Source organism: Bicyclus anynana, chromosome 15, assembly GCF_947172395.1.
Source record: "Bicyclus anynana chromosome 15, ilBicAnyn1.1, whole genome shotgun sequence".
Lineage (NCBI taxonomy): Eukaryota > Metazoa > Arthropoda > Insecta > Lepidoptera > Nymphalidae > Bicyclus > Bicyclus anynana.
This window is the reverse complement of record NC_069097.1, coordinates 11,385,642-11,402,482: the sequence shown is the minus strand read 5'-3', so window position 1 is coordinate 11,402,482 and position 16,841 is coordinate 11,385,642. Positions and strand designations below refer to the sequence as shown.

At 35.4% G+C, this 16,841-nt stretch overlaps 1 protein-coding gene across 3 annotated transcripts in view; it reads right to left on the bottom strand.

Annotated features, from left to right (window-relative positions):
* Window positions 1-740: 740 nt before the first annotated feature.
* LOC112054155 (rab11 family-interacting protein 4A) overlaps window positions 741-16,841 on the bottom strand; it is a 122,962-nt gene continuing 106,861 nt past the window's right edge. For 2 of the 3 annotated variants that reach the window (XM_052885839.1, XM_052885837.1), the window contains 6 exons: window positions 10,327-10,461; window positions 8,210-8,362; window positions 6,010-6,292; window positions 5,363-5,508; window positions 3,995-4,039; window positions 741-3,281 (listed from right to left, as the gene is read on the bottom strand). In XM_052885839.1, coding sequence (XP_052741799.1) covers window positions 3,144-3,281; window positions 3,995-4,039; window positions 5,363-5,508; window positions 6,010-6,292; window positions 8,210-8,362; window positions 10,327-10,461 — 900 coding nt within the window. In that variant the 3' untranslated portion in view covers window positions 741-3,143. The remainder of the gene's footprint in view (window positions 3,282-3,994; window positions 4,040-5,362; window positions 5,509-6,009; window positions 6,293-8,209; window positions 8,363-10,326; window positions 10,462-16,841) is intronic. The other variant, XM_052885838.1, reaches the window with a different exon arrangement.

Here is a 16,841-nt window from a genome sequence, read left to right as displayed (position 1 = left end):
ACCACGATCTCTCTATAATATATAAAAAAAAACATTTCGTATGCGATTGCAATGGCGTCAATGTGTTGCTATGGTTACTCGATTTTACGTCACTAACACTCGAAAATGTTAATGCGCATACGTTAATACGCATCAACTTATAGGCCACGTACTGTACCTACTTACTGCTTGTCTAAAAATTTCTGAAACTGCATTTAAAATGCATTGCATAGTTTGAAAGATCTTGGCGTACAAATGGCGAGAATCGATTTTGTTTTTAACTTTTTATATGCCAAAATGTGTTCGAGATGAGAACATGGATTTATATTTAGCTAGACAACTTTTAAATTAAAGAGTATCTATTTTATTATATCTTTGATAAATATTATAAAGCGGAAGAGTTTGTTTGTTTGATTGAACGCGCTAATCTCAGGAACTACTGGTCCGATTTGAAATCTTTGATAAATCCTGAGTTTTTCACTTTATCAAAACAAAAGATAATTAAGTATTAGAAGTGAAAGTTATGTCAATATCCGTCACATCTGATTTTATTTCAAAGGAAATTAAAATCGCGACAGATAGGTGGCTTGCGGTTATTAGCTAAATCTAAGTCCGTGGTCAATAAACCTAATTATTCTGTAAGATTATTTTTATGTAGGTAGTTAAACATTGTATGTACTTATGTATTGATTAAACTCAATAAATATACACAAACTCGTGCAAAATGTTTTTATGAATTGAAATAAATAAAAGACTGAAAATATATTAGAACTGTTTCATTTAATTTACTTCGACGATTATATAACATTTTTATTATTAGGTATTTTTTTTCAAATTAATCGTGTTATCAAAATGTACACAAACTCTTAACTTTAAGTAATATTACTAACAATATTTCAATGTAAAAATAGTATCCACTTATACATAAATTCCATTTTTTATCTATAATAGGTACTACGTATGCTACTAAACATTTAATTTAGAAGTACATACGCTTAATGGCTTTATCATAAAATTCATAAATTATAATAATATTCATTAAAATATATATTTATTACGTTTCGGATTGCTTATTGCACCGATTTTTCTACTACCTACATCCAGTCTTTAAGTAAAAAAAAATGTTTTTAGGTAATACATGGACGGCCTGGCCTTGTATACTATAACATCGATGTATATATATCTAATACATACATAATATAATATTTAGCACTTCCGCAAAAATATTGTAATAGGCGTTAATATTTATTTTTTATATATATTTAAATTATAAAAACTATGTATACGATGATAAATAATTTGTGTGAAAGTGTTTTTTTAAAAGCCTACTAACATTTCAAAACTTTAGATTACGACTTTCTATTATAACGAGTGATTTATATATAAGAATTAATATTATATATTGGTCTATCTATACATCGATGGTCTATAACTACACCCAGATCTAAAACCTACTCTATGGTCTAAAATTATATTACAAAATTAACACTTCAAATATCAACTGGATTATAGAATAATCTTCAAATCAAGGAACGACACTTTGTTTATACTATACATTATTTACATTTAATATTAAAGAATTCCTTTATTAGCAAAGAAATCTCGTTTATATTTTTAAAAATTAATTGTATTACATTTTAATATGATATATAAAAAAAGTCAATTTTGTTAGCTTTCTTTCAATTTTGTTCCTAAGTGCATTGACCTCTTATAATAAAAGGACGCACAATCATGTAAACAATTTCATTTAAAAACTGGCCAATTTTGTTTTCACAGTTTTAGAATTATTGGTAAAGAAAATTATACCTAAAAGCCTTTAAATATAGTCCAATATTCAATAAAATCCCACATTCGGAGCAAATTCAACCTTAAGGATTGAGTTTAAAGTTGAATTTGCAAATGCGACTACTTGAATTGAGTGCCAAGAAGTTGTGTTTAACACTCATTGAGTGGGGACCTTTTTTGGTCGCTGATTGTGCATCCACTTCTTAGTAAGAGATCGATGCTATGATATATTTATTACTACGGATACGTTATCTAATATTTATAAACAGTACAACAACCCGCATATAGACAAAATAGGACGGCATACATCTAAATAAAAGAGTGAAATAATTTATAGCTAAGTGCAGTGTTTTGCTATGTTGCAATGTGCTTCTTGCAGATCGTGTGTAACTTATCCACAACTTGATATTTCTGTAGATAAACAACGTTTTGTGTCACAGTTTAAGTATAACAGTAGGTATATAAATTAAAATGTAAAATTAAAGCCAACAAAATTGAATAATAATAATAATAGAAATGTCCTTTTATGCCCAAATGCATATTATATTAAATAAAACATTATTAACGTATACATTTCATAATTAATTAATATCAATAACATTATTTTGTAGATTATAGAATTTATTAGAATTGTAGATAATATTTGCATTTATAAACATCGTTGTGGGTAGTTGTTGATTTTAACCTAGTTGTAGGTATATACCTATGTATTTTTTTCTGTAATTTTAATTAATTAGAATTTATTAAATTACTACACAACGAATTTGAAATTACCGAAATATACATTACATATAATATATTTTTTTATTTTAACTACTTTTATCACAGTGTTAATATCCGATTTGAAATAAAAATGATAACAAAATATACAAGAAAATATAATGGAATATTATAAAAATTTTGAACGTCTTCTATTATTTTTTTCATTTGTATCAACATTAGGCCTGGGTTACATTAGGCCATTTTTTAGGTCCAGGAACTTAATGCTTCATATGTGCAATTTTGTATTTGTTTTAAATGGAACTCTTTATATTTGGCACGGCTTATTTCCGTTTCGTCAAGAGATTTATCGTATCGGTACGAAGCCACGAGGTAGTCCCAGTTGGGGGTATGGGTTGTTACCATCTTACACTGAACCTGTTTTGCATTAGTACGTTTTACATTGCAACTTCATTGAGTGGTACAAAATATACTTCGTAGAATATTTTCTATGAAAACCATTAAGTGTCAAAAGAATTCAGTGATTTTCATATTCTTTTGTCGTTAAATTAAAAAAAATGTACGACATTATAAAATTGGTGTATGAATATTAAGACACATGAACTAATGGGCCATAGCTTATAAAATTAACATAATTTGTTCTATATTTTTTACAAGTGTTATGACTTCAAGTTTGGTTTCTGATGTTTGACTTCGAGCAGTTGTGGGTAGTTCTCGACGATGGACAGGAGTATGCCGTCGATGTAGTCCCGCAATTGAACGTTCACGTCCTGTTGTTCTTTTAGAGCCTTTTGTAACTGCAAAAGAAATAACAATTTTTTTTTTTAAACAGAATTTTTGTAAAGTAATTTATAGCCCTGACAAAATAATAAAAAACCGGAAAAAAATAAATAATATATTTTACTAGTATTTTTATGCATAGACACATACCAAAAAGTGTGTGTCACCCTCAATCTAGGTTTTTTATTATTCTGGTTAGGCTATAAAATAAATCAGGGTATGTGTGTCCTTGGTCTAAATTTTCAAAAAAACTATACTTGTTTGCCTATTTATAATTAAATATATTAAAAAAAATCAACATATTTGTATATGGCTTGTACGTTAGAATGAAAATTTAAACCAGGGGCATGTAAGCTGACCTTTACGGTAATTTGACCATTTTAGGTATTTTAACAGAAAGGACAAAAGGGTGTCGTGCGAGAAATAAAACGTGTGTATGACAGGATCTTGCTTGTTCAAAACGTAAAATAAAATATCATAAAGTGAAAAAGGTACTAAAAACAATATTAATTTAATGAATACTAAAACTATTGCGCTTTGAATCGACACTCCCATAGTATATAATAACACCCGTTTTTGATATGGCGAAAGCAAGGCAGCCGAGGCAAATGAAATCAAAGAATTGCATGCGTTTCCCGTACATTCTACTTCTAGTAATGATGAATTAAAAAAAATCATGCAGTTAGGCTAGGTACATGACATGCACACACATTAAGTGTAAACGGCGTACCTTTTCCAACTCTATGCTGTGATCTGTGTGTGTGCTACCATCGAGCTGCAAAAACGCATATTAAATAAATTATGTAGCTTCGCAAATCATACATCATATGGCTTGCCCTTAATTGCCCTTATTATGAGATTATACACCTCGCGAGCATCAATATTGTATTAGAGATTTAAGAGACTTCAGAGTCTTAGATTTAATTAAATCCTTCCATCAAATGCTAAATTTAACGCCACAAATGCTGCGTCAACGCACTAATTGCTACGTCAACGCCGCGATTGCTACGTCAACGCCGCGATTGCTACGTCGACGCCGCGGACGCTACATCAACGCTACGAACGTTACGTCAACGTCGCGAACGCTACGTCAACGCTACAAAAGTTACGTCATCGCAACGGACATTAGTACCCAAACTTTAATCTATTTATTACAGTTAAGGTTTTTTTATTATTAATCCATTATTCACATTCTGTGATTGGTCACATGCAGTGTTAAAAATGTATACCCGTCATTTAATATCTTGAAGTGGCAGGTATGGGCAATACAGAATTTATTCAGATTTAGTTAATGATTTACTAATTAATTAATACTGAAATGTGCTCGCGAAATGTCTATCTTATGGGTAATAGGCTTTATAACTCTATCTTCTCTAAACGTAATAGTGAATAAAGTTTCCTTTTGCATGGAATGATATTAACGATGTGCAAATCTATCATCGAAATGTCATTTCCATACAAATTGGATTTCATTTCACCTTTTAGCTTACAGAAAATAGTCCTTGTTTTTTACACCCCCCGATAAGCAAAGCGATGTAAAGTATTGTTGACATGGTTCACATATTAATTTTAACACAGCAAAGCTGTTTTAAAAACGTGAGATATGATAATGAAAACAAAACATTATTAAATTATCATTTAAATAATGAGATAAGAGACTTTCGTGAAATGGGAATGATAAAGAAAATTAATGGAAATCGCTTGTATTAGTGTTGAAATGAAAATCATTCAAAATGCTAGATTATCTCAAACTTATTGGGGGTAAGATAATTTTGTTATATTTATTTTTTATTCATTTTTATCGTATTTGCTTTACCCAGGTCTCATTACTTACATTAATTACCTACTTATTTACTTACACCCAATTAGTTTTTTTTTGACTAATAAGATACTATGTATTCATCTTCAAGGGACAAGATTTTTGAACGTTAAAATTTGTATACTGCATATACCGCATCGGATGTGATAAACTCAAAAGCATCATTTTTTTTTATCTTTCACAAAAGTATGATCAGTTTTCCCCATGAATGATCTTTTAAAGGCTGTATTAAGCGATATACTACTACTACTTGTTTATGGTTTGATATGGAATATTTACCTCGTGATCGCTCATTTGCGAGAGTTCGTGCGCTAGGGAGTTAGTGGCCACCAGCGGTCCGCTTACTCCGTCGAGCAAGCTGCGTCCTTCTTCTACGCCGCGGGTTAGGATTTGAGCTTGAAGCTCCTCTTGAGCTTCTGTTAGAGCTGAAATATGCAATAGTTTATTAAAGAACAGAGTTAATGTATTTAGTGGGTACTATCTATTAATGAGTTAAAGTTACTGAATTTCAATTTCTGAGTGCCTTCATTGTGCCTACTTGAATTAAACGAATTTTGATTTTTAGGAGAGTTCCTAAAAATTAAAATTCGTTTAATTCAAATAGGCTAAGTTCACAATCACTTTCACAACATCAACTTTGTTTGTTTATAGGGAGGTAAGTTATAGTTGGTAGCTTACGCTAAGAACTGATTTTGCAAGTGAGCATTGCATTTGCATTTGTTACTCAATTACGATATGTACCTTTGTTTTGCTTACGAAGCAACATCAGCTGTTGACTCAGCTCATCAAGACGCGGCTCTGAGCGTTCTTATCTCGAGATTCTACGTACGAAGCAACGTCACGTCTCAGCTCGTCGAGGAACTGCACTGAGCGTCCTTAGCTCGAAATAAGCGGAAGCAAGCTGTGCTTGAACATGTGTTACTTACATTTGTTCTGCGTACGGAGCAACGTCAGCTCTTGTCTCAGCTCGTCGAGGCGCGGGTCGGGCGGCGGCGGCGGCGCGGCTCGGAGCGTCCGCAGCTCCAGCTGAGCGGAAGCGAGCTGCGCTCGGACGCTGTCGGCCGCTTCCCGCTCGCGGCGTTCCGCTTCCCGAGCGGCGCTCAGCTGCGCTGCGAGCTCGCCCGCTGCTTCCTGCGCCTCGCGGGCGCTGCGGGTGCCGATGTCGGCGTTTGCGCGCAACGTCTCTGCTACGCCTCGTAGCCGGCCAACCTAAAAACATAATAAAATAATGTAAACCTATTGGAATAATAGCTAATCGTGACAAAGCGTAAATTTATCCTTTTCAAGTAAGTATCTATACTAGAGCCTTTCTTGATGAGTACTGTTTACCAACAAACAAATTAGAAATGAAGGTAGAAAACGCATGTCATTTTATAACTTATTTATTTCAAATTATATACGGTTTGTTTACTTATAAAATAAAATTTATTTTCATTAATTTAAGATCAGGTTAATTATAATTATTATTAGGAGTGAAATGACCATTAATTTATACCCTCATTTTGAAATTGTTTTGTTGGTACATTAATCATACAGAAAGGCTGTAGTATATTACCTATAAGTGTTGGCACGAATCTTTAGCGCAATTGTTGCACAGAAATCAAAAATAAGGTATAATGTTTTTTCCAGTGTCTGCGTGGTATTTATACATTATAGAAGTATTTATATGTAGTGTATGAATATTATAATATCAACTATCTTAGTACCCATAACACAAGCTACTCTGTATGCTTATTTAGGGGCTAGATAGCGATGTGTATTGTTTAAGTATATTTATTTATTTAATGAGAGCTAGCGGCTAGAGGGACGAAAACTAAATAAGATAAGGACTAGACACGAGAGGGACGAATGCTAAATAAGATAAGGGCTAGAGGGACGAATGCTATATAAGATAAGAGCTTGAAGGACGAAGGCTAAATAAGATAAGGACTAGAGGGACGAAGGCTAAATAAGATAAGGAGTAGAGGGACGAATGCTAAATAAGATAAAGGGTAGAGGGACGAAGGCTAGATAAGATAAGGGCTAGAGGGATGATGGGCGAACGTGCATTCTTCGGCTTCGATTGGCTCTCCAGTCGTATGCCGTCCCCTGCACTGATACGACATCCCAAGCACGTCTATAGTGTACTGTGTGCGACAGTACCAATGCCCTCCGTTTTCAGTGCTACTATGTAGAGAAAGTCTGCAGTAGCAGTACAGTATGTGGAGAATGTCTGCGGTGGCAGTACAGTATATGAAGAATGTCTGCGGTGGTAGTACAGTATGTGGAGAATGTCTGCGGTGGCAGTACAGTATGTGGAGAATGTCTGCGGTGGCAGTACAGTATGTGGAGAATGTCTGCGGTGGCAGTACAGTATGTGGAGAATGTCTGCGGTGGCAGTACAGTATGTGGAGAATGTCTGCGGTGGCAATACAGTATGTGGAGAATGTCTGCGGTGGCAGTACAGTATGTGGAGAATGTCTGCGGTGGCAGTACAGTATGTGGAGAATGTCTGCGGTGGCAGTACAGTATGTGGAGAATGTCTGCGGTGGCAGTACAGTATGTGGAGAATGTCTGCGGTGGCAGTACAGTATGTGGAGAATGTCCGCGGTGGCAGTACAGTATGTGGAGAATGTCCGCGGTGGCAGTACAGTATGTGGAGAATGTCCGCGGTGGCAGTACAGTATGTGGAGAATGTCCGCGGTGGCAGTACAGTATGTGGAGAATGTCCGCGGTGGCAGTACAGTATGTGGAGAATGTCCGCGGTGGCAGTACAGTATGTGGAGAATGTCCGCGGTGGCAGTACAGTATGTGGAGAATGTCCGCGGTGGCAGTACAGTATGTGGAGAATGTCCGCGGTGGCAGTACAGTATGTGGAGAATGTCTGCGGTGGCAGTACAGTATGTGGAGAATGTCTGCGGTGGCAGTACAGTATGTGGAGAATGTCTGAAGTGACAGTACAGTATGTGGAGAATGTCTGCGGTGGCAGTACAGTATGTGGAGAATGTCCGCGGTGGCAGTACAGTATGTGGAGAATGTCTGCGGTGGCAGTACAGTATGTGGAGAATGTCTGCGGTGGCAGTACAGTATATGAAGAATGTCTGCGGTGGCAGTACAGTATGTGGAGAATGTCTGCGGTGGCAGTACCTCCTGCTTGAGGTGCGACGCCTCAGCCTCGGCGGCCCCGAGCCGGTCGGTGAGCGCGGCCAGCTGCGCGTCCCGGTCGCGCTCCACGCGCGCGATGGCCTCTCGACATCGCTTCTGCTCTTCCGCTATGCGCTCCTCGCATCGGCACTCGATCTGAGAATTAACAATAAATAGTTTACATTATAAAATCTTTGACTATTTAAACTATGGACCTGTTTCGCACCCAAATTCACCAACAAAAAAGTCTGTCGTTTTTTGAGGGGGACGAGGTAAACTCATTTTTTATTAATGGGCTAAGTATAAAATAGTCAGAATAAACCAACAACAGCTTGCTCTTCTTATTTTATAATGTAAACTATTTATTTATCTTATAAATAAATGAGAGAGAAATAAATAGTTTACATTATAAAATAGTCAGAATAATCCAACAACAGCTTGCTCTTCAGTATGGCTTTATCGATTTTGAGATGCCTTACTACAAGTACGACCCAGCGTCAGTTCTTGAAAATAGCAGTGCATTGTTCTACTGGGTCCGAACGATTATCACTGACTGATATAGTGCTAGTCAATCGGTCAGTGCAATATCACATGACGATACGGAACGGGAACCACGCGGGTGAAACCGCGCGGCGTCAGCTAGTAATAATATAAAATACGTATAAAATTGGAATAATGGAATCGAGAGCTTCTTTACTAACCCGATCTGTTTGAATTGGGGATTTGGAAAGAGTTCTTGTTACATTTTAATTTGAAAAGTATGTACCTGCGTACTTTGGATTGAAGGTGATTCGTCTCTCTTTGAAAAACGAGTGTTACGAGTACCCAGGTATATAGGTAGGTATGAGATAGCAAAACCTTGGATAAGGAACTATTATACTTGAATAACTACGGTAGGTATGTACCTACCTAATTGATTCTCTGTGCATAATGCGTTTACTTAATTTCCTTCCTGTAGTCCGTCAGCTTTCTCTATCTTTCAACTTTGACGATCTTGGTTAAGTGAAAACACATTAATCATATTCGTAATAAAATAAAGAAAAAGGCTCTTGTTAACTTTTTAATACTCAACTCGCGTATGTACATTATTTTTTAAAGATACTGGCCCATGGATGGATGGATTTAAATTGTATATAAATTAAGAGTATACTAATAGTAAAGCAATTTTGTAAAAGCAACAGGGTATCTGCGATCATTACTTTCGGAGCTACAGGGATTTAAAGGGTCAGATTTGCGGCGCTGCCGCGGATCCCTGAAAAACGCTTTATACAAAATGGCACGTCGTTAGCTCGCTGATCGTTAGGTTTGTATGGGCATTCAAACAAAATTACTAATATCTTTGTTACTTGTGCGTTTATGTTTATAGTTCATTTATTGAAAAATGTCACATTTAATGTAAGGAAGCTAAAACTGTATGAGTTTTCATCTACTTACGATAAAAAAAAATTTAATAGATTTTGAAATTTTATAATCTTATTTATTTTGCAAATATCCAGACAATCTTTGCTTTTTATGTATAAATTAGTTAACATTGACCTTATTTACCCGAATGTTTCATAAAAATCAATATATTCAAACCTAGTCTTCATCCCCATTAGTAGCTAGTTGAATCTATAGTTTACTAATATTAGGTAGGGGGTAATTATTGGATCTACTGAACCGATTTTAAAAATTCTTTGACTTTTTTAATTTTAATAGTGGGTAGTAGGTGTATGTACAACATGTACTGAATGGAAGACTCCTTTTCCAATACAGGATCTTCACCAAGGCAGTGCATTTTTTTTCTATGAAGTTCACGCAACTGCCATAACTTACCATCCGGTGGGTCAACTGCTCCGTCCGTCTGTTACTACTATGAAAAAAAAAAACAAATGCATCGTATATAATGATTTATTTGCTTTGCAATTGCACGTTGCAGAGTCAACATCTCCTGAGGATGCTCCGGTTTCGGGGTGAAACGTACATAGAGAGTATTTTGTCGGACCTGGGTGACGTTGTCGCATGGGTTCGTCGACTTTTCGCGGATGATAGCAAAATAAACAAATCATTATATAATCATGATGAATTTCCGCAAAGTAACGCCTGCTTCTATCCAATATTTAAATGCAAAGTATTAGTACCTCTCTGATCTGCTCGTCCAGCATATGTACGCGCGCCTGTAACACCGCGTTGTCGGCCTTGGCGCGGGCGTACCGCTCGTCCGCCGTGCTCTGCGTGTCCGCCAGTGACGTCACTTGCTGCTGCAACAGCTGGACCTACGGACAAACAGAAGAACGGTTAACAATGTATCTATCAGAGGAGACGACCTTAGAGAGTTCCGCCCACATCTTCTGCTTCGGGCCCCATCAGGCGATGCTCTGCCCTCGTCTAAAACCGCCCGGTGATACCGTTGAGGTAACACTGTATCTATCAGAGGAGACGACCTTAGAGAGTCCCACATCTTCTGCTTCAGGCCCCATCGGGCGATGCTCTGCCCTCGCCTAAAACCCCCCAGTGATACCGTTGAGGTACCACTATGAAGCCTAAGGCCTTTATACAGTTGGGAAAAGAAAAATCTGTATCTATGTTATGTAACCCTAACCCTTAATTGTACCCCCATCAGGCGATGCTCTGCCCTCGTCTAAAACCCCCCAGTGATACCGTTGAGGTACCACTATGAAGCGTAAGGCCCTTACACAGTTAGGAAAAGAAAAATCTGTATATATTTTATGTCAAAGACCTTAATTGTAGTGCGTTCAAAGAGCAATAAAAAAGGATCGAATCGAAATTTTCATTTCAACGGAGAATTGAAACTGAAAAAACTGAATTTAATCTTTTTTCAAGTTGGCGTAAAATGCGCATAGGAAATCTTGGTTGAAAGTTTGAAGTTAATCTTTTCTAAGCAGATTTTTCCGTAGTAAAATCAAAAATCAAATTATAAGGAAATGTTAGCTAGGTACATATTATAGGATTCCTCGATCAACTATTAATTATAATAATTATTTTTTTTTTAATAAATAATATAATATATAATATGTTCATTAAACGTAATTTAAACACATCTACATTGAATAATGTATCGAAATTTTTCATCAATCATTTATTTTTATCACACCTCTCAGCGATAACGTTATCTGTTTTGAACCTATTTCGATGGAGTATAATATTGAATTTTATACAACGCATAAATTGCACCTACTACAGTAGATAACTTTAGTATTTTAAAATGTTACCAAGAATAACTAATAGGAAGAAGAGTTAAAATCGGCATACAAAATATTTTTTTTCTTTTCTGTGGTAATTTACTTGTACTCCAAAAGGATTCTTAAAAACGGATCTTTGGTTTAGGCATGAAAGCGTAACAAACAAACTCACATTCGCATTCATAATATTACTTAGAAATTAGTATAATGACATTGAATATTTCAATTATTCGTAAAACTGAAACAAATTATTCGCATTATTCTTACAATATTTAGAAAAGTATCAGTGTCAAGGGTACTTGGTTAAAAGAAGTGGGTAACTAAATTACCACGTTCGTTATTGAATTAATTAGATTATAAGAATTTTGTATAATTTTTATAATTGGATGATTACACTGACGGCTATCAGTTGATACGAGTATAAAGGATTTTTAATGTCTTCGACGAACTCATAAACTAATTTAATAAGATTTGGTGAAGAGATTAATTATTGTCTGGAATTTATGTAAAAATCTTCCCACAGGAGCGGGATCTACGAGGTAAAAACAGCAGGGCATTAGTAGTATATTAATTGTGTTTTAGATTGTATTTTTTTTTGAGATTACAGGAGATTAAATTAATTAAAGTAAGGAACTTTTATATATACTTTTTTCTTCAATTAATTCGAGAAATCGTTCGTAATTATTTAATTTTAATTTTACAGAATTAAAAAATCATTAAAAATGTAAATTAGGGACAGATGATTTGAATAAGAAATCTCGAGACAGCTTAAATTTATCGACTTTCTCATATGAATGAATTGCAGGTTTTTAATTTTGTTCTAAATGCGTCTACAAAACTAGGTCTCATTGTAAAATATTTTGACTCTCGAATGGACTTTGATTTTTAAGATTTAAGATATTAAATAGTGACTTTTAAAGGGGAGCCCCACACGACATGACTTTGTCGAGGAAAATACAAAGTATAGACTAAGCCTTTAAATAAACGCCGATAATGAACTCGTACATCCGATACAAAGGTTTTTTTTTGTTAGGAATTAACTCAAAAACTACTCGACCGATTTAAAAAATTCTTTCGCCATTCGAATTCCAATACTCTATATCTTCACCGAGTAACATAGGTTTAAAGTTTTTCGTGTCAAAACTAATTTGTTTTTCAAGTAAATTTAAGAAATACTTGAAAAAAAAATTAGTATTTTCAATACATCACGATATTGAAACTAGGAGGCAAAATGTATTCGTTTATACCGACAAGCAATAAAGCGCGATCATATATCATTTAGTACTTAGTTGACACAAGGTCACAGCGCCCACAGAATCAGTACTAGCTCTCAGTACAGTACAAACATATAGTTGTCCATAGTACAGTGAGTTAGTGGGTGAGTACAATATTGAATTAGAATGATTATAGTGCACGTACGTCGGCCATGAGTCACGTAAGGAGCTCGGTGACAAACAGGAACGGCGTCGTTAAGAAGTTTATACTATACTAGGAGAGCAATGAACGTTATGAATGAGACGGCTGTTTGCATAAATGGAATGATTTAACCGAGATATAATATCAGGAGCGTAGCTATCTATCAATGATACGGGGTTCCGGATGATAGGGGCCTCACGTGTGTAAGCAAAAATTAAAAAATAAATAATGTTAAATATTACTTAATCTGGTGGTGCTTCCCGGAAAAAATAACATAAAAAATACTGCAGAAATGCCGTGAGAGCCTAGTGGATATGACCTCTGCCTCCGATTCTGGAGGGTGTGGATTCGAATCTGGTCCGAGGCATGCACCTCAAACTGTTCGGTTGTGTGCATTTTAAGAAATTAAATATCACGTGTCTCAAACGGTGCAGAAAAAACATCGTGAGAAAACCTGCATGAACTAGACTAGAGAATTTTCTTGATTCTCTGCGTGTGTGAAGTCTGCCAATCCGCATTGGGCCAGCACAGGCCTACATAGGAAGGTGAGTTGGAGAGAGAGTTGGAGAGAGAAAGAGAATCGCGTTACGGGCGACATAGAACCAATAAAACAAGTTGATTGTGTCATAGTGTATTGTCTATACTAATATTATAAAGCTGTAGAGTTTGTTTGTTTGCTTGAACGCGCTAATCTCATAAGCTACTGGCCCGATTTGAAAAATTATTTCAGTGTTAGATAGCCCATTTATTTATTCATCGAGGAAGGCTATAGGTTATATATTAGCACGCTAAAACCATTTATCGAGGAAGGCTATAGGCTTATATTATCACGCTAAAACCAATACGACCGGAACACCAATGACCTATGATTGTTTTACATCAGGGGATTTTTTCCTAATGAGAGCTTACGCTGCGTAAACGGTTAAAGTTTCGCAAAAATCATGTATGACAGAATTGTTCCCCTTTAAAAGTTCTAAAAAAAGTCCGCTACAGTTCCTCCGGGATTTGTGAAAAACTGAAGTTGCGGGCGTCCGCTAGTCAATCATATTATACGAAAATCGGAATGAAATCGACTTGAGCGTCAGCAGCTGTGAAAAGAATAGAAATTGACCGTGTGCCAAAATGTTATTCACGTTTACGAATAACTGCGAACATTTCATGGGACTACTATAAATTATTTACAACTGCTCTTTGAACATGGTATTTGTAAACAATAGTCTTATAAATGTCCACTTCAATGTTATCTATTATTTAGTAAATTAATACTTTGATCATCAGTTACTTTCATCTGGTAAAGAATTTTGGTATCCATCTTTAAATATCTAGAGTAATTTTTATTTGTTAAGCATTAACATAAACTAAAATTATAATTAAATAAATAAATTTCTTGATTATCTCATAAGTTAATAATAATCAATAATATTGTGTGCATAAATTTTGTTGGCTTCTCTAAATAAATAAATAATCAACCGGTAGATATAGTAGTAGGAAATTATTGACACAAGTCAAACCTTTCTATATAATGAGGTTATCCCTTTATCTATCAGATTAGGTACTTATGCCATAATGTGTTCCAGTTGTTACACCATTGGCAACTTTCATTTGTCATTTAAACCAGTTGAGGTTCTGTTTGTTGAATAATTTGTATGTTATGCATAGGCCATACTGGGTTCATTTGTGAACGTAGTAGCTATTAAATGTTTATGAATAATGAAAATATCATATTGGAATCATTATTAGACAAATCATTGATTAATCACGAACTTACATAATTACACCTAACTATAAACAATAAATAATCGTAAAATCGATACATAATAATCGTTAGTACGTAAATTAGAGACAAGTTTAACGGAGAATGCCACCACATGGGCAGTGTAAAGACATGGGTCCCATCTGAACTGTCATGTGCCTGAACCAAATATTATTATAAAACTATATTGATTATTTTCGAGATTGTGTTATCTAGTCACTTTATTTGAACTTGGGAGTAAAGTTAATAATTATTAACAACAGCGGACCCGGTCAAGCTTATGACAACTTATGTGTGACATATGTATTACCCCTACCCTACCCTACTCCCACCCTATACCTACTTTACCCTACTCCTACCCTACCCTATCCCTTAAGCTCCAAATCCCATTTCCTATAATGAATGGCTTGACTCCGACTATGAGCGGGGCACATAGTTCGAAGAGCCGATGGACGTGGAGTCCCAAAGTGCTGGAATGGCGACCCCGCACTAGAAAGCGAAGTTTTGGTCGACCCCCCACCAGGTGGACTGACGATATCAAGCGAGTCGCAGGGATTCGCTGGATGCAGGTGGCTCAGTATCGTGATGTTTGGAAGTCCCTAAGAAAGGCCTATGTCCCTCAGTGGACGTCCATCGGCTGATATGAATGAATGAATGGAATAGCTTGACCGTTGGCAGTGAACCGTTATAAAAAGCTAATTATGTTGAATGCAAAAACATTTAATGCGGTAGTTGTAAACAACTATTGACCGGTAATCGATTTATGTATATGGAAATTCAAGATCTGGTATATATACGTAACTGTTTCATAGGTATTAAACTATTATGGAAATTAACTTTCTGTGCCAATTATTCTGTTTAAATTGTAATGAGTTGAATTGCGTGTAAATATGTCCCGAGACTAGATAAGCACTGAACCGACCTCTGCATTTAAAATTGCGTTTATAATCCAATTTACTATAATATTGACGGATATTACAGTTATTTTTTTTGCAGCAAGCAGAGATTTAAACACAATATTTATCTGTCTATACAATAGGTGTAAGATTTATTACTTACGAGTACTATCGTAGACAGAAAAGTCAAGAGACAGTGTGTGCGTGTGAAAAGACATGATTTTGGCATCTCAGTACACTAAGTCTGAACCATTTCTTCACCATTATATTTTTGCTACTACCAGACTAATATTATAAATGCGAAAGTTTGTGTGAGTGTGTGTGTGTGTGTGTTTGTTCCTCCTTTGTGCTGCGGCTACTGAAGTGATTTGGTTGAAATTTGGAATGGAAATAGATTTCACTCTGGATTAACACATAGGCTACTTTTCATAACAGAAATATCCATGGTTCTCGCGGGATTTGTGAAAAACTGAATTCCACGCGGACGGTGTCCGCTAGTACGATATAATAATTTACAACAGGTTTCTTGCTCACAAAACGTTAATTTATTTTTGAACCATGTCTCGTTTTTTTCAGAGTCCACGCACAGTTGTCTCTTTTTTGAGGTAATGCGATAGACACTTTCTATCTGTCTAAATTCTTCTTTGTCTACACTTAGGAGTCCTTGAAATTGAATGTTGATAATCAAGTACTTTGATCAGTCAACACTACGAGTATAAGTACATTTAATACCAGTTATTGATCGTTAACTTTTGAGATGTATGTATAATAATCAAGTACTTTGATCAGTCAACACTAGAAGTACATTGATTAACAGTATTATACCTTTTGAATTACAAAATTCTCTCTACCATACAAAAACGACTTAGTAAGTAGATGTGTAAATGCACCCTAAACATGTATATTTACGTCTATCTTTTGTTCAATTAAAAGTTCAGTTTCTCAGCATAATATTCGGTACATCGCGCAAGTTTGTACATCAACCATAAGTGTTTAAAAAAAATCATTAACTTCGAGTGTGCGATCAATAAATTGATTGTTATTCAATCTTGGTTGATTGTATAATAAAAAGCACGTGCGTATCATACTATCATAGTATACTGGTATGGATTTCGTTGATTGTAAATCCGGTCTCTGCGTAGTAAGAAAACGAAGAAACCACTCAAGCATATCATAAACAATGCAGCCACTGACCCAATATATTTCATTTCAAAATAAATATCAACTATCGATTTCAAAGCTACTAGCTTGGCTTCGCGTGAAATTCCGTCTTTCACAAATCCCGTGAAAAGTAGCAATTGTGTTAATTTAGGACAGAGTTTCTCAAAGTTTTCTCAAAGTTAGTGACAGAAACCCCCAAGAAAAAAAAATTGACTGTTGAAGAAAAT